Source organism: Camelus ferus, chromosome 13 (genome assembly GCF_009834535.1).
Source record: "Camelus ferus isolate YT-003-E chromosome 13, BCGSAC_Cfer_1.0, whole genome shotgun sequence".
In the NCBI taxonomy this organism is placed as follows: Eukaryota; Metazoa; Chordata; class Mammalia; order Artiodactyla; family Camelidae; genus Camelus; species Camelus ferus.
In genome coordinates, this window is record NC_045708.1 from 29,215,330 (window position 1) to 29,239,462 (window position 24,133).

Sequence of the window (24,133 nt, forward strand, 5' to 3'; positions counted from 1 at the left end):
ATTGCTCCCTGGGAGTGCAGAGTCCTGGCGGCCAGACCCGTTGCACAGTGGCTGGCACTTCCACATTCACCTCGTAGAGCTGGGGGTTTCTCTGAAAGGTATGTCCAGTCACCCAGCCGGTGCTGGGAACGTGGGCGGCACCCGGTGAACAGCAGTCACCGTGTTCTGCTGTGTGACGTGCCGAGCAGGAGCTGAGCAGCTGGAATGTCAGAGCACGGCCCCCCGCAGGCTGCTGCAGGCAGTGGGGTGTCATAGTTCAGGGCAGGGATTCCAGAACTAGGCAGCCAGGCCTCAGGGTCTGGCTCTGTCACCAACGAGCTGTGTGACCCTGGAAAATTACTTAACCCTCTTTGTGCCTCAGTTTCCCCATCTTTAAATAGGGTTAGTGTCGATGCCTTTGTCATAGGGTTACTATTTATGAGAATTAAATGAGTATACATAAAGCGCTTAGAACTGTGCCTGGCACAGTGGAAGTACTATATGGGTTTAGCTCTTCCTGAAAACCTTCCACTTGTCCCTCCCTACCTTTTCCCAGCATCATAGCTCCCAGATGGAGCTTTCCAGGAGGAGCTGGAAATTAGAAGTGAAGTCGGAGCTCAGTGCTGAGGGTGTTGACGGCCCGGGCAGCCACCCTCGCCGTTGACATTGGGGTTGGCCGCCTACTTTCCAGGGGTTGCTCAGCATGAAAGCTGAAATTGCTTCGTGCTGGTGAAGAGGTTCCTGGGGGATGAGCTGTTACGCATGTTTTAGGAATTGTGGGATCTTCTTATCCTGCCTTTTTTGCTAGTCCTTTCGATCATTCATTAACTTTATCTCCTTGGAGGTTGTCTGTGCCTCTGGTGTGTTAGGTGGTAGTCGCTGAGTGGGAATCAAAGTCAGCGATGTCTCAGGTATGAAGGGAGCACAGGGAAGAGGTGGTGAACCTGCCTTGGTACAGATGTGAGGAGGGCGGACTTCTCAAGGACAGGCCTGTGGGTGGGTTTGGAAAGACAGATGAGGGAGAAGGGAAGGGCATTCCTGACAGCAGGTGGAGCACCGCCCAGGGCTCAGAGATACGGAATAGCTGGGAACTCAGTGGGTGGAAAGGTGTGACTTGGAGGGTGTCTGGAAACAGGCCCCAGTCATGAGTTCCATCAACCGGGCCACGCGTGGATCTTCCCCAGGGGTCCAGGGAGGTCACCGCAGGGTAGTAGACAGGAAGGAGTAGGGAAAAGATCAGCAAGTTGAACAGACACTTCTGCAGAAGTTGCACATGATACACAGGAAAAGATGCTCAACACCTTTAGTTGTCAGAGAAATAAATGCAAATTAAGTCTCACTGAGGGACCAGCATGCTCCCACCTGAGTGGCTGAGCGTGTCGGTGAGGATGTGGGAGCGGAAACTGGTGCAGCCACTTGAGAAGACAGTCTGGCGGTTTCACATAAAGGTAAACATGCACTTACTGTGTGACCCAGCAGTTCCACTCCCAGATACCACTCAAGAGAAGTGAAAACATATGTCCACCAAAAGAATTTACTTGTGTACAGATGGGCCAATTACTCATAAGAGACAAAATCTGGGAACAGCCCAAATGTCTAGGATGAGTCGGTGGATAAACATGTTGTTTGATATATTCCTACAATAGAAAACAGCCCAGCAGTGAAATAGGAATAAACCAGGTAATGATCTCTGATAATGCAGATGAATCTGAGGCACTGCACCGAGCTGAGGAAGGCAGACACAAAAGGCTACACCTCGCCTTGGTCCATTTGAAGCTCTAGAGGAGACAAAACCTGTGGTGTCAGGAAGCTGGACCCAGATTGTCTGGGCAGGAGGCAGGGGGAGCTTTGAGGGTGACAGGAACTTTCTAGGTCTTGATCGAGGTGGTGGTCACACATTGGTGAGCTTCTTAAAGCTCACACTTACAATACTTGTGTTTTATCGTATGTAAACTACACTCCCGTAGAGTTAAAAACAGGAGAAGCGATCTGGCTAGAGCAGGGACTGGGGGAAATGTCTTGAACAGAGAGGACACTTCAGAGTCTATGCTAGTGGACCGAGTGGAGCGGATCGACAGGCAGGGTTGAGAGTTAAATCACTTTGGAAGGAAAATCTTATATTTTAAAATAAAAGAAAGATTTTTCAAGTTTATTTTTAAGTGATTAGTAAGTTTAAATCTATTAAGATTGAGTGTTGATAATACTGTTTAGAAATTTTGAAAGTACATGCTCAGGAGTGACAAGCTTGCTTCTCTCCTCCCCGGTCTGAACTCCCTCAGTACATAGATTCCACCGACCTGGAGCCGAGCACTTTGCAGGAGGAGCCCGTGCGCTACCACGAAGCCTGGCAGAAGCTGTGCAGCGCTCAGTAAGCGTCCTCCCCGCCTTCGGGGCCCAGGGGCTTGGGGTTGGTTTCAGTGGACAGAGTGCTGGGCTCTCGCATGCTGGCGGTAGGTCATCTGCCTGTTGAAATGTCTCTAAATGATTGAAAAGACTACGTACTGGATGGTTTAAGCCTCTCAAAAATACAGCCTATCAATTTGGTTGAATCTGGAGAAAACTAGTTCTAGTTCTATTGATATTGTTTACTGTATGCATCTCCGGACGAGACTTATTTAAAGGTTTTTCATCCAGAACATTGGATGAATACCGGTCAGTAGAGTCTCATAAATTGTTTTTGGTAGCTGTTATCTATAATAGTAGAAAACTAGCAGGAATTTCTAGGTCACTAGACAGTTGAAGGTTATGGAGCCGTAGGACGGTGTTTGGTGTGGCACACTGAGCTGACCGGGAAAGGCCCCCTTCCTACTTGGTGGGGGGGCACTTTAAGGCAAGAGGTAAAAAAATGCAAATTTAGGGAAGAATCCATGCCTGGGACAGACATTGTGTGGTAGTGGTATCACAATTCTGTTACTAAGAGAAGTCGGTGGCTTTGTGTGCATTTTCTAAGCCCAGAGAGTTTCCACACAGCTCACTGGCAGCCTTGAGATCGCAGTCCTGGCCGGAGCAGCAAGGCCTGTGGGCTTGCTTCATGGCGCCAGTGTCTGGGAAGTGGTTCCTTGGGTGCTCACTAAGAGCTGGGCTGGTGGAAAGGGGTGCCTGTGGTGTGCTCTCTTGCGCAGTGGTGTGCTGGTTCCAGGGGGATTTGGTGTTCGAGGGACGGAAGGAAAAATCCAAGCGATCGCCTGGGCTCGGAAACAGAAGAAGCCTTTTTTGGGTAAGAAGTAGGAAAGACGAGGAAGTTGCCACATGGGAGCCGGTAAATAAAACGTAGGTTATCAAAACTGAACGTAGATGCCATCTTTCCAGATAGCAACTCAAGTAGAAGCCTTTATGGTTCTGTTTTTGAGAAATTCAAGCTTGTCTTTAAAATGAAAAGTTTTTTTTTCTAACTTACAGAAAGCATGATATAAGCAAGATTTTTATTAGTAAAGTAAAAAGGTAGTAAAAGATAGTGCACCCCTGAGTATCGGGAGCGGGCCAATCCGAGAGAGGAAGAAGCTAAAATGAAAAGTCTGAAGCGTGAGCTCCATGTGGTCATGGAATTTTGAGAGAATGAAATAGCAATTAGGAAATCTTGTCCATTTACTGAACCCAGCTGTTTGGCAGGACATGTGAGACTGGGTTTTATGTCCTCGTTTGGAACACCAGCTGTCTAATTGGGCAAAGTGATTTTGGATGCTTCCTGGTGCTGTAAATTTTAGTCATTTTCAACTCAATTGTAAATGGAAGCTTAATGGGAGATGGTAAATTCAAATACTTGAATTTTAAAGTACTGAAGAGAATATTATTTATTTCTAAAATCAGATAGCTTCTAAAACTTGGACTCTCCATATACCCTGAGGCCCTGTTTTTGAAATCCGGTACAGATAGAACATGGCAGGGGGTTACTTGTTTATAGCAGGAAATTATGAGTTTGTCACTGGAATTCTGCGAACAGGACATAAAGTCCACTGCAGGCAGGTCAGAAATGTGGGAGCTGCCTTTTCAACTGTCTTTCATTTGTTTTCCTCTCCACTTGTAAGGTGTGTGCTTAGGAATGCAATTGGCAGTTGTTGAATTTTCAAGAAATGTGCTGGGATGGCAAGGTAAGTGTCTACTTAAACACTTGTTACATTCTCTGTTAAGTGCTCCTGGAGGGTGTGAGCCGAGCACTGTGGAGGACAGGCCTGGTTTCTCAGTACCTGGTGGGTGCAGTAGAGGGGAGCTGCTGCATTTATCGAGGGAAAAAATTCTTCTCCAAGGGAACCGCCAACTGCTGGAGGAGGGAGCCCGGCTGAGCGAGCGGCCTGGCTCTCTGCCCCTGCATCCCCGGCTCTAGAGATGCCCACCCTCCCATCACCTTGGCCACCGTCCCTGAGCTGGTATCTGGCGAGAAAACTAACTGGCCAGTGTGTGGCGGTGCAGTTATCAGGAACCTGGGCTCTGGAGCTGGTCAGACCTGGGCTCAAATTCTGACTTGATCACTGACGGGTGATTTTAGACAAATTAGCCTTTTGGGACCTCTGTTTCTTCTGTAAAATGAGGGTAATAATGGTACCTCCATTACACGGTTCTAAGAGTTAAATGAAATAATGCATGTACGTAGTCCCAGCACAGTGCCCAGCAACTAGGCAATAATCATATTGGCTCTGGGCCTCACTAATTACTGCAGCCAGACCCCTGGGAACTCAGTGGCTCCCGACAGCAATGGTTTGCTATTTCTCTGTCTGCTGTGGGTTGAGCAGATTCCACGTGGTGCGTCTGAGCCTGCCCTGCCCTGCACTCCGCTCTGCCCTGCAGGGACATCAGGGCAGTCTCGTCATCCACTGATTCAGCACCGCATCCTCACAGCATGGCGCCCGCCCAGCTCCTGCAATGACCAGCCCACTGGGTAGCTGGTACCCAGCTTGCTCATGTCCCACAGCTGAGCCCTGCTGGTGGGGGAGGACCCCACACATGGGGTGAATCCTGGGGTGCAGTGATCCCGTCAGGGCCACCGAGGGAAGAGCCTGCCACAGTCCATTTATTCTGTCGCCCAGCTAACACTCACTAGGTTTTCAGAAAGATGTTGTAAGTTGTAAGTAAGAAAAATCAACAGAGCAGCCCAGCTTTACAAAGTACAAGCAGTTTCTCCATGGACGGCTCACTGTTAGGGCTGGGTTTGTGTCACAATTTTTCACAACCCCGAGGGGACAGTGGCTCAGCTCTGTAGGCAGCAAGCCCCTGGTGCTGGCTTCTGGACTCCTGGCAGGCACTGTCCTACCACCCTCCACCCCAGAGCTGGACTCCTTCACAGCCCTGGTCTCCTGCCACCCACTGGGGTCCCCACGTGGGTGAGGGACCTGGGGATGCCCTGGCCCCGGTTTAGGCTACAGAGGGGAACAGTGCCTCATATGTCACATAGAGAAACCAGACACGCGGTGCCGGGGACTTGGTTCTTTCCTTTTAGTCTTCAGTGGTTTCACTTATGGTTAGACAGTAAATTCAGGAAAGGCTAGAAAGGAAATTTGGGTTTTGAAATCCATTCATTTCTGATTTAGCTCTCGAGTGAGGCAGTCGGGTAGTGCGGGGTATAGGGTGCTAAGGATAAAAGAAATGTAAGAAACAGTGTTTGCCCATAGCGGAGAGATACAGTCTGAAACAAAATGTGAAAAAATTGAGACAACAATGTGAGAGCTGTCAAAAGGCTGCATTATCCAAATAGAGATTATTAGGTTATTGGCCATTGGTTTTGGTTTTCCCATTTTCTACAGCTTGACTTCCCAGAGAGTCACAGAGTTACTGGAAAAAATTCACCTGTGTTTGCGTTGAGTATCTTCTATCTTAAAAATGTTATCCCTGGTTTGGACTCTAATCACTGAATAACTTTAAACTGAGGAGGGAAATTGTGATTTAGAGCTTAGGAATGAAACTTTTTTAAATAATCAGTTTTGTTTGTAACTATTTTTATAACAAAAGTATTTTGGTTTTTCAGATGCCAATTCTACAGAGTTTGACCCTAACACCAGCCATCCTGTGGTGAGTCCAGTGTCTGGAGCATCTAGAAGGGTGTGGAAGGGGCGTTAGTGGAACTGATTGAGGGTTAGAGACCGTGGGTTCATTCCAAAGGACTCTGAGGTCCTGCATTTCCAGGCCGGCCGGGTAGGAAGAACTTGTATTTTTCACTGTGTAATTTCTCATGACTCTTCCCAGTTTGCTACAGAAAGTTTTTCAGACAGGGGCCACCCCAGCCAACTGGAGAGGGCGTTCCTGGTTAGAATAACCCTCCACCCCCACCCCCCACCTCCCAGGAGCACTGCAGAACAACAGTGACCTGGGATGTGCCAGCCACTGTGCTCACTGCTCTCGTGTGTGAATTCATTTAGTCCCCAACAACCCCGGGAGATGGGCGTTTAGTAAAGACCCGCTGGAATGTAGTGCTGAGTTGCTGGACGGTGGCCCAAGCTCTAGGAGGCCGGCATTCCTCGTGTGATGTCTCCTGTCAGAGGAATGCGGCTCATGGGGGACAGACAGTGCCTTTCTTCATCTTTGAATCCCCTGCCCAGGTGTGACAGGCCTGTTCTTGGTACCAAGGACATTGTGCTCAACAAGATGGGCCAGGCTCTTGACCTCGGGGCACTTAGACAGCATCAGATACGTGTGTTTGTTGACCTGAAATTAAACTTTGCTAATACTCAGACCTCAGGAGGAAAAGAGCTCAGGTTTTGAAGTGTGGAGCCTAGGGGAAGATGGGGGTGCGCGGAGGAGGTCCTCCAGGTGAGAAGGGGCTCAGAGGAGCAGGGGACCAAGCAGTGGGCTGGACTGTCCCAGCTGGAGGGACTCAGCCAACCCTACATGAGCATCCCTCTCCTCTGAGCAGCTCATCAGTCTAGCGGAGGAGATGTGATAACATATCTGGTCTGGCATCCATGCTGTGATGTTAGTCTTTATTAGAACAGGCACCTGGGATCCACAGTGCTGGGCAGGACCGCCAGGAGAGGGGAGCAACTGTCTTATGAGGAGTGGTTGAAGGATTAGACTGCACAAGGTTCAAGACAGAGGTGTAAGAATGACCACTGGGAGGCATTTTCCTCTGTGACAGACATCTCTTCTAAGGGAAGGCCGGGGAATCCAGGCTCATTTTGCTCAGTGCAGGCAGCCGGTCTTCTAACCGAGGCAGGCGTGGCATCGCGTGTTTGTTTCTTGAACATCTCCAGGTTATAGACATGCCAGAACACAACCCTGGCCAGATGGGCGGAACCATGAGGCTGGGCAAGAGGAGGACCCTGTTCCAGACCAAGAACTCTGTCATGAGTAAGGGCGGCCTCCCGCAGGCCCAGCCTCACCCGGCACGTCCAGGACGCCTGTCTTGGGGTGCCGCGGCCAGGCTGGCATTTTGGTTTTGTTCTTGCTTTTGAAGCTCTTTTTCCCCTCCCAGTCACACTCTAGGATGCACTACAATGGCCAAAGAAAGCACTGTGGCTCTTAGAAAGGCCAGAGGCAATGCAGCCAGGGACCTGGGGAGCTTTGGGTGTGGACGAACCAGAATGAGGCAGTTAGGTGAAAGCCACTGTCAAAACGGGTGAAACTGCCAGTGTTGGCGAGTTTTGTCCCACAAACATGGTAGTTTCATCCAGTTCAAACTAAGTAGATATTACTCTAGAAGTACTAAGATGTGCTAAAGATTTAGAGGAGACTTGGAGAGGAAGATATTTAAGAACTGCTCGACTTGATTTTCTTTCCTTGTCCACTGGAAAGGCTCTGTCCTTGTTGGCAGGGCACCCGTGTGTCCGGGGTTCGCAGGAGGCATTAGGTTGAGTTACTCAGGGAGGGAGTCGTCCAGCCCTCGGGTTCTAGCGTCCTGCGGCTGCGGGGAGGCGGGGCCCTCCTGCTGGGGGAAGCTGCCTGTCGGCAGATGCCACATGTGTTCCCGGGCCCGGAGGTGCGGGGCAGCTTTGGTGGCTGTGACTTAGCCTCGGTGCCAGCAGGGTGCTGTGCGCCTTTGTCACCGTGTGTCAGGGGTGGTGGTAAAAGTCTGTTTCTGTTAGTTTTTCTTGGTCTCAAAGACTCAAAGCCCAAGAACTTGTCTGAACTGTGCTGCCAGCGCAGGGGGCTGGGGTCGGCAGAGAGTCGTAGGAATACCCTCTCGCGGGCCTGGCGGTGGGGGTGCTAGGAAGCAGCCCGGTGAAGGGAGCGGGGTGTGGTTGTGAGACGGGCCCGGGGTGGGACCAGCAGCCTTTGCCGCAGCGTGCTTCTTTTGCCAGGGAAACTCTACGGAGACCCAGATTACTTGGAAGAGAGGCACCGCCATAGATTTGAGGTGAGGATTTGAGCTCAGTGACCTTTACCATTTTCTCCTTTCTGTTGCTCCGAGAGCCCAGCCAGATTGTTCCTCATGCTTCAACAGGTGAATCCAGTCTTGAAAAAGTGTTTGGAAGAGCAAGGCTTGAAGTTTGTTGGCCAAGATGTTGGAGGAGAGAGAATGGAAATTGTGGAGCTGGAAGGTGATTGCTTGGGCGGCTGTGTTTAGTGGGAAGCTTCGGTTTTCTTGGCATGTGGGTGGGGAAAAGACAAAAATAGAAGCCCTTGACCTGACTGAATCAGGCAGCAGCTCTGTCTTGGGGGAGGGGTCCTGGAGAATGAGGTTCTGGAGCCCCAGGGGGCTTATCCTCGAGCTGAGGCCGGCCTCAGACAGCTGTCTCACCTCTGCCCTCAGGTCCTTGTTCTCCAGAGAGAGAGCTTGGACTTGGTGTTGAAGTCTGATCTCCTGGGACCTGCAGGACTCAATCCCATGCAAGTCAGGGGAGCGGGGGGATTGGGGGCAGAAACCTGGAGAGGAGGCACCTTCCGCCCGAGAGTGACAGCATGCAGGGTGGGGGGCCTTGGCCCTCCCGCGCTTTGTGGTCACCTTTACCCAGACTCTAATAAAGAAGCCATTTTCAAATAATTTTAGGGTCCATGGGAAATGTGGAGCATTTAGCAAGATTTTTGTCTCATCTTTCACATGTAATGCAGACACACAGTGAAGCTGGTTCTTTTGCATTTCTGTTTCAGATCATCCCTTTTTTGTTGGAGTTCAGTACCACCCTGAGTTCCTGTCCAGACCTATCAAGCCTTCCCCACCATACTTTGGCCTCCTCCTGGCCTCCGTGGGGAGGCTCCCGCATTACCTTCAGAAAGGCTGCAGGCTCTCGCCCAGGTGGGATCACACTCCCCTGGTCCCTCAGGTGGTCTACATTTCCTTATAGTGAGCCGTCTTCGCACTGTCAGTGATGAGCAGAGCCCAGGAACAGGGAGCCTCACTAATGTCCTTTCCTCCCCAGGGTTTTCTTAGGCTGCTCTGTGCCACTCCTGGCCTTCCCCCCAGCTTGGTGGCCAGGTCCCCTCTCTGTAGCATCTGGGCTCCAGGGTCATATTGTGGTCCATGGGGAACTGCGATTTTTCACGGGTGTCAGCCACAGCCCAGTGGATTTCATGCCCCACCGCTGCCTTTATCTGGAAGCAGTCAGTTACCCTGGCTTGGTGGTTAGGACAGCATGAGTGAAGTATAAAGCAAACATGTATCTTTTGTAACTGGAAGACCCTCTGTAGCTTTATGCTGACTCTGTAATATAGCAAAGGGTCTGATTTCTGTTGTGTGCAAACATCCCTGTGGTAGTGGTGGCTACAAAATCAGGGGAGTAAAGCGAGTGTTTGGTGAGAGCTGACAAATAAACCATCTGAATTCTGCAGGGACACCTACAGTGACAGGAGCGGAAGCAGCTCCCCTGATTCTGAAATCACTGAACTGAAGTTTCCATCAATAAATCATGACTGATGGTAACGTAAGTGATGTTTTTAAGCTTTGGTTTTATTTTGAATGGTGATAATATTAGAGTTATAAGAATACCGTAAAAGTTTAGTGTTGAAGAATTGTGTCTGCTAGAGAATGAAAGTGATCAGGTCAGTGTGGGCATCCAATGGGTGAGGAACTGCGCCCCCCCCCCCCCCCGATACAGTGTGCCTTCCCACCCTGCTCTGGGGACTCCAGCTGGGGGACACCAGGCACTCGGCACTTGTCTCCTTACTGATTGCTGCATTCAGGTGCCAGTCTGACCAAGTCCAGGGGAACTAGACTCTTAGAGCCTTGTTATTTCATGTAGCCATAAACTTGGAGATCTTGGAGGAGGTGACAGGTGTGATGGTGTGGTGTCATTTCTGCAGACCCTCAAGCTTTCATCAGAAAGTGCTTTAAAACCAATGCACACAGCACTTGTATGTTGATTGCTGCTTACTCTGGAAATCCATTAAAATCGGAACAATTATGGAACAAATGGCAGAAGTAGGAGGGGCCCAGGGGTGTCAGCCTGGAATATGTGGGGTCTGAAAGAACCAGGGAAGTGCGGGGTGGGGGGGGTCCCACCGCTAGTTAAGACATGCACCTGCCCTTGAGGCATGAGCAGGCGGCCTCCTGGCATCCTGCACGCCTCGCATCCACCACCAGGGGGCCTCATTGCTTGCAGGTCTGGTCTCCTGGGCTCAGGGCTGTGCTTCCCCCCCCCCCCCCCCCCCCCCCCCCCCCCCCGACCCGGGTTGATTAGCCACCTGGCCTGTGGTAACCTTAGCTAGGTGGGCGGGCAGGAGAAGTAGGTCCGAATCAGGATGAGGGCGTTGGGGGCTTTCTCTGCCAGGTAAGCATTTAGCACAGATAGACTCATTAATCTCCACCAGGTAGTTTGCTGTAGCTCTCTGGTAGTCTTAGTAACTGCTGTAGACAGAAAGAAGACTTTTTAATAGTAAAGTGGTAGCTATCTTGTCACTTACACGGAATTCCCAACTGCCTCTCTCAGTAGAGAATTCCCTGTCAGTGGCCTTGTTAAGAGGCTGGGGCTATGGGGGAAAAATGCTTGTTTTGGGGCAGAGAGAGAGTCCATATAAAATCTTGAAAATGTACTACCCCCGCCAAAATAAAATAATTAAGTAATATAAAAATAAAAAAGATCTTGAAAACGTAGGATTCTTTAGGAATTAGAAATTTAGCTTCTCATTATTCATATTAGGGTCCTCGATGAAAACCAGGCCTAGTTTACCATAGCAATGGGCTGTACAGCCTAACTTTTCCACTTCAACATACATCATATAATTGTTACGAATTTTTTTAAACAGGGATGATTCTTGAAGAGAGCCTTTGGACTTCAGGAGTTTACAGCTTTGATTTTACACTCAGCTTTCGACACTTCCTTTAAATTATGTTTTTATTAAGGTATTTTATTATGGGGGAAGGTATCGGGAAGACTTTGTGGATTGCATGTCCCACCCACCCCGTGTACCGGCTCGTGCACAGCGTGCTGCCCACTGCTCCACTCTCTCCCTCGCGGTCCTCCAGCCTCCGACGAGACGTAGGACGTGCGGGCGGAGCCAGATGGTCACCACACTTCTCCCACCGCCTCACATCCCCGTGGATTCGAGCGTGTCACTGTTCCTTTCTCTGATGCCAGGACCATCCTAAAATGTGTGCCATGCGTGCAGCTGAGTGGGCCCGGAGGGGTGAGTCCAGCTAGTGCTGACCACCTCAGGGCAGGAGCAGCGAAACCAGAACTAAAGTGTCAGCTCTGCCCCGTGCAGGGGGACCCTCTGCGCCATCTGTGGCTGGGACTTGTTGTCCAAAGGGATGGTCAGTTTGGCGTCACATGAAACGGCAAGCAGTCTGTCTGGAGTCTGAGTTAAGAGTCCCCGTCCTCTGGCTGCGCTTCTCTTCCCGGGGCTAGGAGACGCTCCTTGCATCAAGGGGTCGCTTAAAAAAGAACAGAATCTTTTGGGGAAACTGCCTCTCAATCCCTCTCATATATAGACAGCTTTGCCCAAGGGGACTCTTTCCTTCCAGAACGGTGTTACTGCGGTTGAAATGCAACATGAAAAGCTATTTTCTTAACGTGCTGTAACGACAGGCCAAGCTGCATGCCCGTTGTGTCCTGGCTGGACGTGGTGTACACACTAACTTAAATAAATGACGCAGAACGAGAGATGCACTTTGTACTGTCCTTCGTGTCGTGCCGGGTAGGAACTGTCTGAGCCCGGTGCTGGGCATGCCCCTGTGCGGTCTGCGGAGCTGTCAGTGCCGGGCCCTCCTCCAGGGGAGCAGCCTGAAGTGGGGGGTCTTGTAGTTTGTTTAAAAACTAAGAAAGGAGACTTTTCTTTTTTAAGAGGAACCAGAATTTCCCCAAAAGGCTTCAAATTTAGGTTCTCAGCATATGGAGATTCAAAGCAGCATGGGTGCGAGTGGGCTGCGGCTCGACTTGAAGAAAGCGGGGACAGACGTGATGTTTACGAAGGATGTGCCCCCGCCCAGCCAGGCATGGCCCAGGAGCGGCCAGCAGGACTGCTCCGTTGCCCAGGCCTCCTGCTCCCCCGAGTGCAGGTCCTTGTCCTTAGTGGTTTTTCCTCCAAAGCGAAATTCGTGACATGGAATCCATGTTCTTTGTGTCACACTGGTGACGGGGGGGCCCACCTGGTGACGGGGGGGCCGACCCGCCCCGGGGCCCACCCGCCCCCTGGCTGCCAAGCACACCTGCCTATGAGCCGGCTCCTCCACGAAGTGTGTCTGAGGCCAGGACTCGGGGCTCAGGCCGGACTGCTTGTCAGGGGTCAGCAGCCTTTGTTGACGTTTAAGAAAGGGGGGCTTGGGAGAAAGGGGGTTCTCACCACTTGGCTCAGCTCCTCCATCAGAGACCCAGGAAGGAGACCCTCTGCTCACTAGGCCACGGCCACCATCACCGCTGAGGCCCAGAGGGCCATACAGGGACACCACCTCCCGACTGAGGGCAACCTGGCTGCTGCCTCCTGTCGGCGCTTCTCATGGGCTGAGCTGAGATGTTTTCATTCACAGAGGCCTTGGTACTTTCAGTGTTGCCGAATGGGTGAATCCTAACCCCGTCTCCCATCTGGTGGTTCCATCAGACTTCAGTCATTTTTGTAAAAATCAGCAGCTGCTCCTGTCTGACTTCCTGAGCTGCACCCCCTCTGTCTGTAGTTCTTAAGTGGCCTCTGAAAAGCTGGCTCAGGCCCTGTGGTTGGGTGACCCCAGGGAGCTCAGTGGGTTGGTAACTGGTCAGGAGGTGGGCATCCATGATCACACTTGGTCCCTATAACTGGTGTGTGTTTGGTAAGTGGGAAACGCAAGTCTCAGAGTAGCTGTGACTGGCCCAGGGGGCTTCTCTGTGTCCACTCCGTGGATGTCACCAAGGACCTCTGGGCTGGGGGATGGAAGGGGATCACTGAAGTGTGTTCCGTGGACCCCTAGTCCTGTGAAATGTGAAATGCCCTGTTTGACAAGCTTCCATGAGTTTTAGTAGCTCAGACCCTAAATTTAGGGGTGTCCTTGTTTCATCAGCAAATATTTACTGGGCATCTACCCCATGCCAGCTATGTTTCAGGTTCCGTACCTAAAACACTGAACAAAACAGACCAAAATCTCCATCCCCTAGAGCATGTGTGACTGACAACTGCACCAGAGAAAAAAGTTGGAAGCAGGAGAAGGGAACTGAAGTGCTGGGAGGGGGTGTGTTTACAGTAGGGAGGGTAGGAAAATTGCTTTCCACTCCACTTGAGGGTAGAGCCATGCAGCTCTCTTAGGGAGGAGCATTCCAGAAGGGGAAGCAGCCCATGCAAAGGCCCTGAGGCAAGTGTGCTCATGAAACAAGTTGGTCAGTGTAGCTGGAATGCAGGAGCCAGGGTCAGGGCTTGTTGAGGCAGATGGGCCAGGTCGCAGGGGATTGTGCAGACCACTGTTTCAGCTTGACTCTGGATGAGATGGGGAGCTCTTGGAGGGCTTTGAGCACAGGTGTGGCATGATCAGACGATGGCTTAATAGAGTCTCAGTCTGCTGGTGGAGATGGCCGGGGAAGTAGCTCGTGCAGGAATCCTTTCCAGTGGCTGGAGGTTGCTTGGAATAGAAGTCAGACCCTTCCTGTGCAGGTGCTGGTATGTGCTGGAGAGAATCAGGGCACCAGCTGGCCCCCCGCCTATTGTCGCTATCCTATAGATGAAGAAACTGCTTGAGGTGTAGCAATTTGCCCTAAGGTACCTGGTATTCAAGGCAGAGATGCACTGGAACCCAACCATCCGAGGGTCCTTTCCCCATAGCTCTGTGGGGGGAGGAGCGCAGGGCTGGCTTGGCCTCCTGGACAGACATGGACTCATGACCCAGCTGCATCCAACCAGCCAAGCGTTCCAGAAAGAAGCATTCTTGCTCTGGGTGCATGTCATTTATTAAAGAGCTTTGAGACGGTCACACATGCCAGCAAGCCAGGGTTGGGTTGCAGGGTGGCCTGTTCGCTCTATAACTTCAGTTACTGAATGTGCCTTGCCATCTGAGGAGGGGCAGATGACAAGTCCCATTTTGGCCCTGTGTAGCCAATGTGAGTCAGAGACCCCAGCTGGGCCAAATGAGTGTTTCAGGGAGAGGGACAGTCCCTTACCGTTCAGCCCATGGATAGAGAGCTCTCGCCAAGTTTTTATAAGTTCTTTCTGAAAGTAAGGCCCCTTGGGGATTGTGCTAAGAGCAATTTCTTAGCTACAGACACCGGGGTCTGCTCAGGACTGAAACTGCGTGGGGACCAGCCTGTGGGTGCACGCTTGTTGAAGGAACCAGGAAGTGCAGTGCTCCCATCCACCTCTGAGCAGCCCAGACTGGTTTTATTGGGAGGACCAGGGCTCAAATAAGAAATCCCTGCATCTTCCAGGCAGAGCGCTGGGGCCCTCACAGGACGCAGCAGGTGCAGGAGATGGGCCTGCGCTGCTGCAGCTGCTGCTGGAGCTGCTCCTTCTCTGCCGTCAGCACCTTCAGCCTCTCCTCCAACTTGCTCAGCTCAGCCATCCACTTCTGAGGGGAGATCGGAGAAGCCGTGTCTAAGTTGATATCATCTCAGGTCTGTGTGCCCTCCACTTGGGGTTGAACTGATGGAGGAAGGCAAGGCCAGAGAGCCCAGGGGTTCTGCTCAGGGCCACTGGGCACCATGCTGGCCCTGGTAGTTGGGGGAGCCAGGGCCCTGACCAGTCATCTCTGAGGTCTTGGGGGAAACTCTCCTGACCTGAGGGTCCTGCCAGCATCCCAGGCACTAGGGTGACCCATCCTTCCCTCTCTCTGTCAGCCCCTTGGTCTCCTCTGCTTTTCTGCCACCTGATGTTTCCCTCTTGAAAAGACTTTTCCTTGGCACTGTGTCCAGCACTCAGTCCTTGAGTTTGTTGTAAAACTTCAACATTCCACCCTCCCAGCTCCCCCAGCTCCATTGCAGTGGAATATGGGAGGTAGTGGGCTTGTTTCCACCCAGTCCCTCTGGTGTGCTCACAGGGCAACAGAGGACCAGGGGACCCGGCGGCCCGCCCAGGACTGCTCAGTGGCCTAGGGGCCCAGAGCCGGCTTGGCCCCCACCCCGCCTGCTGCGGTCTTGGCCACTTACCTGCCTGCACCACTCCTGGATGGTGCCGACGGACAGCGGGCCCTGGATGCTCCCGTCTCGCCGCAGGAACACCTCCCCCTGGTCGGTCTCGTAGAGCTGCGGCTCGGCCTGGGCCTTGGGGGCGTGCACACTCAGGCGGATCACCTTGGTAAGGGCAAGGATAGCTCTGCTGGCGCTGCATTGGACAGTTTGCAGCCCTAATCCCGCCTCGCTGGCGCCTGGGGCAGCCTGGGGGTGCTGAGGCCAGGGCTGTTTCCAGGCTTTCCTCTAGTCTTTCTTTTCCGAACTCCTCCCGGCCCCCAGCGGCCCCAGTTCACCTTGAGAGGGGTGCTGGTGGCAGAGGTGCTGACCACAGGGATGAAGGTGAGCCTGTAGGCTTCAGGGAAGACCTGGGGCTTGAAGCCCTGCAGGATGGAGTCCACTAGCAGGCGCACGCGGTCCTCATCGCGGTGGCTGCAGCGGATGCCCTGCACCAGGCCGCTGTCCTCCACGCCCACCAGCAGGCTGCCGCCCTCGCTGTTGAGGAAGGCGCACACATAGCGCCGCAGGTGGTGCTTGAAGGCCTGGTTCAGGTACTCGCCGCCACCCCGCTTGAACTCCACATTGCGTGTCTCGCTGCCCAGAAAGGCGCCCTGGAAGAGGCGCTCCTGGCCCAGGATCTCTTGGTGCACGATGGCACTGTCTGAGCGTGTGCCGCTGGGCCAGCCCTGGGGGCTCCGCTGCCACGGGGCCAGGGCCCAAGTAGGAGGGTGGGCAAGCATGGTCGGTGGGAGACTGGAGCCTGGGATGGGACCAGGGCTAGGGCCAGGGCTCGGGCCACTGTCCTCCTCCTGTTGGGGTGAGTGGTGAGAGCGGAGTGTATCGGCCAAGGCAAAAGCCGGGAGGCCCAATCTTGGTGGCGACAGGGACAGGCGCCTCCAACAGCCCCCATCCTCCCACCTCCCACCCCTGCCGGGGCCCAGCCCGCATGTGCATCCTGATACCCGCCCAGGCAGAGGGATCTAATTCTGCCCACCGTCCTGAGGCCATTGTGGGAAACTCCACTGGGTCAGGGGTTCAAACCATCCAGTGCTCCTTCCCTGAGGGCTGCCCTCTTCCCAGGTGGACTGAGGGATGCATGTGGGTAAGAGCTGTTCTCCTTCCTGGGTGGGAGCTGGGACACCTGAGGCCACTCTCTTCCCACTTGGGTTGTGGGTAGGCCTCTGAGGCCCAGGGCTGGATCATCTCAGGAGATACCTCAGCACCCTGAGATCCCCTGTGACAGAGCTGCATGTATCTGAATTGAGAGGGGCTCTCAGAGATCCTACCCATTTCCTAATCTCCCTTAAATCCTCACTGATCACTTTCTGGACAACCGACTAGCTCTCCTGAATCTCAACTTTCCTCCAGTCCTCCCGAGTCCCCTTCTGTGGTTTCTGCTCTGTTCCCGGGCTCTGGCCATGAGCCTGCTTCCCTAGTCTGGGCCTCACCACTGGACTCCCTGCCTCCAGGCTCTCCCTGTCCTCTTCGCTGACCCTAGATGCAAGTCATACTGTCACTCCTCTCTTAAACCCTTCCCTGGCTCCCTGATGCCTTCCAGCCTCCAGAAGGGTGTCTAGTTTTGGGAGCTCAGTGCTAGCTGGGCCACGGTGATGAGAAGCACACCGCCACCAGCCCCGCAGCTCCCAGAGAAGACAACTTAGCAGAGACGCGAGAAAACTGTCAACCATCATATAAACATGCTGTCGGGCCACAGGGCTTTAAATGTATGCCCCAGGGCTGCTGAGCTCTCCGACAGTTTAAACCCCATGGAGTCTTCACTTCCCCCGAGAAAAGACAAACCAAGATCGCCCTTCCCACAGAGTGATCTACCACCACCTCAGCGAGTTGACTGCTCTGTTAGATGCCCACGAAAGCCAACCTTTCTCCTGCTCTGTCTGGGTCTCACAGCCCTTGGTGGCCTGGCCCCTACCCTCTGGCCTGGCTTTCTTCCTCAGTCCCCCTGGCAGCCTCTGGCCTAAGTTCCAGGGACATCAAACGACCTGCCTCCCTGCAAATGCAACCCCACCCCCCACCATGTCCTCTTGTATGTGCCATGTCCCTCTGCTTGGTATGTCCTTCCCTGAGTGCCTGTCCCATCCTCTAAGTCCCAGCCTGGATCTCACTCCCCTGCAAATTTGTCCCTGGAGAGCAGGGAGGACCTTTCTGGGTTCTCCTGCTCCAGGCCGCCCCCTCCGGTCGTCTGGCTCTGTTCACAGATGCAGGGCTCCCTGAGGGCAGGGCCAAGGCTTTGCTCTCTGCTTTACTCTCTGCTTTACTGCCCAACACAGAGGGGGCACTGGTGTTGTCAACTGAGCGGGTGAGGTCAGCCAAGGAGAAGGCCGGGACCCTGTGAATCCCAGAACCTGGATGGCCTGGCCCAGAGGCAGAATGTGGGAGGGCCCCAGGAGGGTCTGATACTTGCATCTTCCTTCATGTGCTCCCAGGCTGGAGGCAAACTCTAAGGGTCAGTATCCTTCTGGGATCACGGTCATTGAGTAGCAACCCCCGAGTTTGCAGACTCGTCCCCAGTTCCTCAAAGACACCCCTCCAGCCCCACCCAGCACAGGCCATCCATCCCCAGGCCTCTCCCAGGGCTTGAGGGCTACCTGGCTCGGGGATAGCCTCACTGACCTCTCTGCAGGTTGAGTGATCCCGGCCCTCCCCCAACACCAGCTCCTTCCCGCGGGCCACCAGCTCCTTGATGATCTGGTGCTCCTCCAAGGCTGTGTGCAGGCGCCAGGGCAGGGAGGCCAGGATGTCCTTGTGGGTGGCCACCTGCACCAGCGCGTAGGCCTTGCGTGGCCGCCGCACCACCTCAATGTGCTCCCGCTCCACCGGCAGCTCGAGCCGCTCCAGGGTGTCTCGCAGCAGGCAGGTGAGCACAGGCACCGAGAATTGAGGGTTCAGGTGGCCCACATAGAGAACATGCCTGCCGGGAGCCACCTGGATGCCTGAGTCCTCAGGTGGGGCCTGTTTCATGGAGAGCTCCTGCAGAGGCTGCCGGCCTGGGGGCTCCATGAGGGGCTCCTGCACCTGTGTTTTGGTGCTCTCTTCCTGGGGGGGGGGGTCTCTGGAGGGGCCTCCCTTGGAAAAGATTCTGGAATTCCTCACTGCTGGTTGCTCCTCTCAAGGCCCTGGGCTCTCGGCTCGGCCCAGGGCCTCCCAGCGGACTTGGAGAGGGCCAAGGCTCCTCGGAGGTTCACAGATTGGCAGGGGCTGCGTAGGGCCAGAGAGAGAGGGTGGGCAGAGGGCCAGCAGGAAGGGGCCTGCCACCCACCCAAGGCCTAGGACAGGAAAGAGAAGAGTGAGACAGGCCTGAGCCAGACAACAGAGCATGTGGGCCTGTCCCTCCATCCCACAGGAGGGAAGGGAAGACCGAGGGAATATGCTTGAATTGGGGCAGAAGGGACGAGAACTCAGGTCCCTGAGGGCCTCCCAAATCCCTTCATTGTCCCCAGAAGTCCTGTCCTCCCTCACCAGGCCACAGGCTGGCCTCCTAGTTGCCCTCAGGGTTTCCTGCCCACCAGAGTTCACTGCTGCCCCCAGGCACCAGAGAAACCTTCTCAAGGGACCTTTGGAGAAGCAGCTTTTACCCAGGGCTCTAAGGATTTCCTGTGTCCCCTCTGCTGCTTCTCCTTGCCTGGTCTGAACCTGCTGTGGGCCCAACTGAGGCTCTGAAGCAGTCAGGCTGGGTCAGAGGGTTTTAGAGCTGAGGTTCTTATGCTTTGGGCGCACTGATGAAAGCTATGGCCCCTCCCAGAGCAACGGCCTTCACATACATACATATAATCTGAGGAGGCTCGTCTAGACCGAATCCTCTGGTTTGGGTCCCAAGAGCAGAAGTGAGGAGGGGCAGAGCGAGGGCAAAGCTGGGGCCCCTGTGTACCTCCCTGGCCACCTCCTGCTAGGCCAGGGCCGTCACTCCTGAGCTGTGCACATATGTACACACACCAGCCAGTCCACTCACCCCCACACACCCCGCCTCCGGTCCGCGTGGCAGGTACGGCCGGCCTGCATCTTTTCAGATTGGATCCTTGAGGCAGTTAGGGCCTGGGGCCCACCACTGTTGGGGTGGAGGCATTCAGGGCAAACGGGAACAGGAAGAAAAGGGAGGCCTATGACCTTTATGTCCTGATGGTTCCTGGGGGAGCATGGGAGGTGCCATCCCTCAGCTCCCACAGACCCGAGTCCTGGCCAGCAGCTCCCAAGGGCGCTTGGGGGCTTGGCACCGGACAGGGGAACCAGGGCTGGAGGGAGTGGGTGGGGGCCTGTGCAGCCACCTCTGTGATCTCAGGAGAGTCAACAATGCCTCTGTGCCAGCCTCAAGCAGGCAGGGCTGGGAAGTGAATCCGGAAAACTTCTCCCTGACTTCTCACCCCACTGTAAACAGATGTCCCACACAGCTTGGTGGGGGGCTCCTTCTGCGAAGCTCCCAGAATCCAGGGACTGAAGACATACTTCCTCCCTCTGTAACGTCCTTCCAGGCCCTAGTGCCCACACAGGTCCCCCGGAGCCCCAGGTCTCCACCTCCTGCTTCAGTCACCAACGCCAGGCTCCACTGGGCATGGGTGGGCCCGGCTACTCCCAGGATGGATCAGAATGCACATAGTTGGTTCCAAGGCTCCCCTGACACCAGGCTTTTCTCTTTGCCAGAGATGGAGGCTGCTGTCCAGAAGAGCCCCGAAAAATAGGTCAAGCATTGCCATCTCTTTTGAAGGACAGGGTTATCACCTGCTGTTTGACAGGGGCCAAGACTTGAGTGATACGCAGCCTTTATTAATGCAGAAATCTGTTCTTGGGTGGGCAGGACGTTGACAGTGCTTTCCATTATGTAGCCGCAGGCAGCACTTCTGCAAGTCCTGATTTGGGGGAGGGGAGGGTGGCGATCAGACTGGGGAAGCTATTTGACAGCATAGAGAGGAAAGCCGCCTTCTCTGAGTAGCTAATTCTGAAGATGCCAATGAGTTTTGATTCCCTGGGGACTGAGGCAGAGGCTTGGGTAGGGAACCTGAGAAAAGAGACTTCGGTGTGGGGCAAGGAAGAGGCCCCAGGCCCCAAGTGGTGGAGTGTGGGGCTCAGGGGAGGGACCCAGCAGCCAGGTCTGACCCGTCTCTGCAGCCGCAGCGGCTCTCAGCTTCCCACGCCTCCCCTTCTTCTTCTTCAGGCCTTTCTAGACTCTGCCACCATGAGCTGCTCCCACAGCAACTGTACAAGTGGGGCTGTAGCTGTTTTAGACAGTTAAACTCGAGTCCTGTTGAGTGATGCAGAAACAGACAGCTGGCCAGGAGAGGCACGGACAGATGAAACACGTGAACACAACAAACACGTGGACTTTACATACTTCTCTAGAGGCCTTGCTATCAGGCAGCTGTTCGCCATGACGTTTTCCAAACTGATTTGAATGCCAAAACTTTCCCCATTCTTCCTGGAAATCTCTTTAAATGACTGTATTACATGTTTCCCTGGGCTCTTTCAACAACCTTATGTGAGCCGAACATCAATTCCACTGCTTTTTTTTTTGCAGGGGCAGGGGAGTAAAACTGTCTTTCATTGTAAGCGCTCAATACATTTACAAGATAATATTTTAAATACTGGAATGCACTGCAGTATAATTGGGTCATTTTACAGCATCTTCGGCTTTCTGGCAGCCACGCGTTTAGTGTTGTGGAATAGGCAGCCCCTTTCAGTCCTCTGTCTGGATGCCTGTAACCTTAGTGACAACCCCCACTTGGCAATGGAGGAAAAAACTTCTTGAATTTGAAGTTAAGAATGCGAAGTGGGTCCAAAGATGAGGGTTAGAGGGAGACAGCAGATCCGGGTCTCCTCGTGTTACCTGATGAGTGTCACTTGGTGGTGCACGCGGCCATGATCATCAGGCGTGGGTGTCTGCGCTAACCGCCCAGGGACCCCAGCCGAGGGGCAGGGACAGGAGAGGGGTGGAGACTAAGCCAGCTGTTACATGGGAGAGGACAGGACGTCAGAAGAGCAAACTCTGGAACGCACAGGGGTCAGAGTGTGGACGCAGCCTTCACCACCCAGGCCCCATGACACTCCAGCCTCAGTCCTGAGTCCTCTCTTGTGTCTACCAGTTTTGCCTGTTGATTCCTGCCTGGCCCAGCACCCTCCCCCAAGACACCTTGGGCCAAGGGTCTGCACCCTGAGACCTGTCCGCTGCTGGCCCCTGGGAGCATCTGCAGTGGCTCTGGTGTCTCAGGTCGGGCACAAATACACAGTCCTCATGCTTGGCCCGGGGGGATCCAGCTGTGGCGCTTCCCTGGGAAAACGGGGTGACTCGGGGCACTGTGGCAAGGAGGCTGTAAAAAGCTGAAGGTCAACAGAGACAGAGGAGGAGGGAGTATCCAGTGTCTCTCAGGCAAGAAGGTTTTCCTTGTTTTCAGCTTTGGTTGTAACGAGAGGCAAGTCGCCTCCGGCTCTTCCTGAGTGAGGAGGGGCAGTGGTACCAGCATGAGGGCAGAGACAGGTGTCCCACCAGTGCCACAGCCCAGAGAGGGTCTCAGATTGTTCCATAAAGAGGAGTGCTGTGGACACTCCTGCTCAAGACTAATGACTTGGACCACAGGACACAGCAGAGCCCAGGGCCACAGGCCACGTGGCCGGCAGCAGGGGGGGGCTGTGGGTGGGGACGGGGCAGGGGTTCCCAAAGGATTCAGCCTTACGTGGAGCCTGGCCTCCCCTCCCCTCCCCTGCAGTGCCTGGGCCTCTCCTCCCTGACGTTCCTCAGCACCGGAGTCAGCGTCTGTGTGTCTCGGCGTTGAGGGTGGGCACACAAAGCTGCTGCCGGGAGGCCTCTGTCCTCCAGCCCGGCTTTCCCACATGCCTTCCTGCTTTGTGGGTGGCTGCACTTCTGGGGGTCAAAGGTGAGGCCACTTCAGCTCCCTTGGATGACTCTGGGTCACTACTCAGAAGGCTTGGCTTTGAGGAACAGTTTCAGAAGTTGAGGTTTTGTTTATGTTTTTCTTAAGACATTCAATTCTGCCTACAGCGGTGAGGGTAGTATGAGTGAGTACCGTCCCCTCCCCTCCTGCAGAATTTGACTTTTGGTTACCTTTCTAGTTCTGTTGCCTTGGAAACCAGATAAAAATAGAATGTCAACTGCTTCAAGGCAACGGTGATTATGGTAAAAGTGACCCTTAGTTGTAAACTCCGTGTGTTCCAGGAGTTCTCCATGTGAACTACACACATCCATTCCCGCCGGGCTTCCTCAGTGCAGTGGCTCGGCTGGGCCATGTCCCTCATGGGGACCTGGAAGCTGTGCTTATGGAACCTGGGGATTAGAGCTGGCCTTGGGACACGACGCTTCCAAGCCAAGGGGAGCCCCACTTCTCCCTATGTCCCATCCCCTTGCACTTGAGCTGCCACCTGGGCAACAAAGAATAGTCCTGGATGATAGCGGGCTGTGCAAGGACCACCCCACTGAAAAGGCCTGCTCCGTGCTGTCCTGCTGGCACAAAGGGAGGGCCGTGCCAACCTAGCCTGTGGCAGCCCCCAGCCTGCATGGCCAGCAGGAGCCAGGACGAAGGCTGCCGGCCGGTGCTGCGGTAGGAGGTCCTGCACCCCTTACTAACTTCGGAGTTTGGAGCCAGGAACCTCCTGAAGCTTTAGTTTCCTCATCTTTAAAATGCGGGGAACATGGTAGTCATCCCTGAGGGCTGTAGGGAGGTTTAAGTGCGCTAATGTACATAAGCAACTTAGCACAGGAAGCCCTTGACAAGCGTTCACGGGCAAGCTGCATACTCCCGGCGACGAGAGGCGGGGTGGGGGGTGGCGTTCTGCTCCACAAGGCCGGGCTGTGCAGCACGTCTGGCCTGCCTGCATATGCTGGTGTTACCTTCACACCCAGAAGGTTGTCATCAGGGTCCAGGACGGCCCTCTTTGGGAGGACCCTGAATGAACAGCATAGCCTACCAGACGTAGACGCAGGCCCAGGAGTCTGGAAAATGGGCTCATCCTGCTTTGGCAGCCCTGCCCCTGACTACTTCACAGGGATCATGGTTAGAACCTCACAGTGGCCAAGGGGAAGACCATGCTGGAACTAGGCACTGGCGAGGGCTGGTGAGACCTTCAGAAGTCTCCTCACCTAAAGTCCTCACAGCCAGATGGGCCCAAAGAAGGGAAATGACCCACCCAAAGCAGCATAGAGAATGGCGGGACTGTCTCGAACCTTGGCCTTGGCGCCAGATTGCTTGGCTTCAAACACCTACTTTGGTGCGTCCTGGCTATACGATCGGAGCTTAAGTTTCCTCATTTATAAAGTGGGTCTGTTCTGAAGATTAAATGAGATAATTCTAATTCACGTGGAGGAGTTCGTGGGGCACACGGTGACGTGAGTATCAGTCATCATCAGGTCACACTGCACTGCACTGCAGCCCTTCGTAAACAGGGATGTGTTTTACGAACAGAGTACCTGGCCCCTGCTCAGAACAAGGGGTACGATGCAGGCCGGGCCAGCCTGCATCTCTCCTCCCCCCACGAGGACGAGGATGCTCCCTGGAGCTGCTGACCCTAATGCTGCCCTTCTGCTTGGGCTTCTGTGGCTGCTGCGCTCACTGCCGTCTGGCTGCACAGGAGCAAAGCGCTGTGAGTGCAGAGAGTGGCTCTCACACCGTCTTCCCAGGGGCTATGCAATGCCGGGGCCCCAGTGGGCAAGTGGCAGACAGCCTGTTCTTCAGGGACCACTGAAGTCACAGGAACAGAGGGAGCTTCTTGTCTAAGTT

The 24,133-nt window shown here is 54.1% G+C and overlaps 2 protein-coding genes across 3 annotated transcripts in view; one reads left to right on the top strand and one right to left on the bottom strand.

Annotated features, from left to right (window-relative positions):
* CTPS1 (CTP synthase 1) overlaps nucleotides 1–11,942 on the top strand; it is a 27,721-nt gene extending 15,779 nt beyond the window's left edge. For both annotated transcript variants that reach the window (XM_032493969.1, XM_032493970.1), the window contains exons 10-19: nucleotides 2,259–2,347; nucleotides 3,102–3,196; nucleotides 4,005–4,067; nucleotides 5,936–5,979; nucleotides 7,158–7,254; nucleotides 8,205–8,260; nucleotides 8,348–8,444; nucleotides 8,995–9,139; nucleotides 9,673–9,764; nucleotides 11,086–11,942. In XM_032493969.1, the coding sequence (XP_032349860.1) occupies nucleotides 2,259–2,347; nucleotides 3,102–3,196; nucleotides 4,005–4,067; nucleotides 5,936–5,979; nucleotides 7,158–7,254; nucleotides 8,205–8,260; nucleotides 8,348–8,444; nucleotides 8,995–9,139; nucleotides 9,673–9,757 (771 nt within the window). In that variant the 3' untranslated portion in view covers nucleotides 9,758–9,764; nucleotides 11,086–11,942. The remainder of the gene's footprint in view (nucleotides 1–2,258; nucleotides 2,348–3,101; nucleotides 3,197–4,004; nucleotides 4,068–5,935; nucleotides 5,980–7,157; nucleotides 7,255–8,204; nucleotides 8,261–8,347; nucleotides 8,445–8,994; nucleotides 9,140–9,672; nucleotides 9,765–11,085) is intronic.
* Nucleotides 11,935–24,091, bottom strand: SLFNL1 (schlafen like 1). Its single transcript, XM_032493971.1, has 4 exons — nucleotides 18,030–24,091; nucleotides 15,695–16,207; nucleotides 15,378–15,521; nucleotides 11,935–14,800 (listed from the first exon to the last, which is right to left on the bottom strand). Exons 1-4 carry the CDS (start codon nucleotides 18,414–18,416, stop codon nucleotides 14,678–14,680), a joined length of 1,167 nt encoding a protein of 388 aa, XP_032349862.1. The 5' UTR covers nucleotides 18,417–24,091; the 3' UTR covers nucleotides 11,935–14,677.
* Nucleotides 24,092–24,133: the final 42 nt, after the last annotated feature.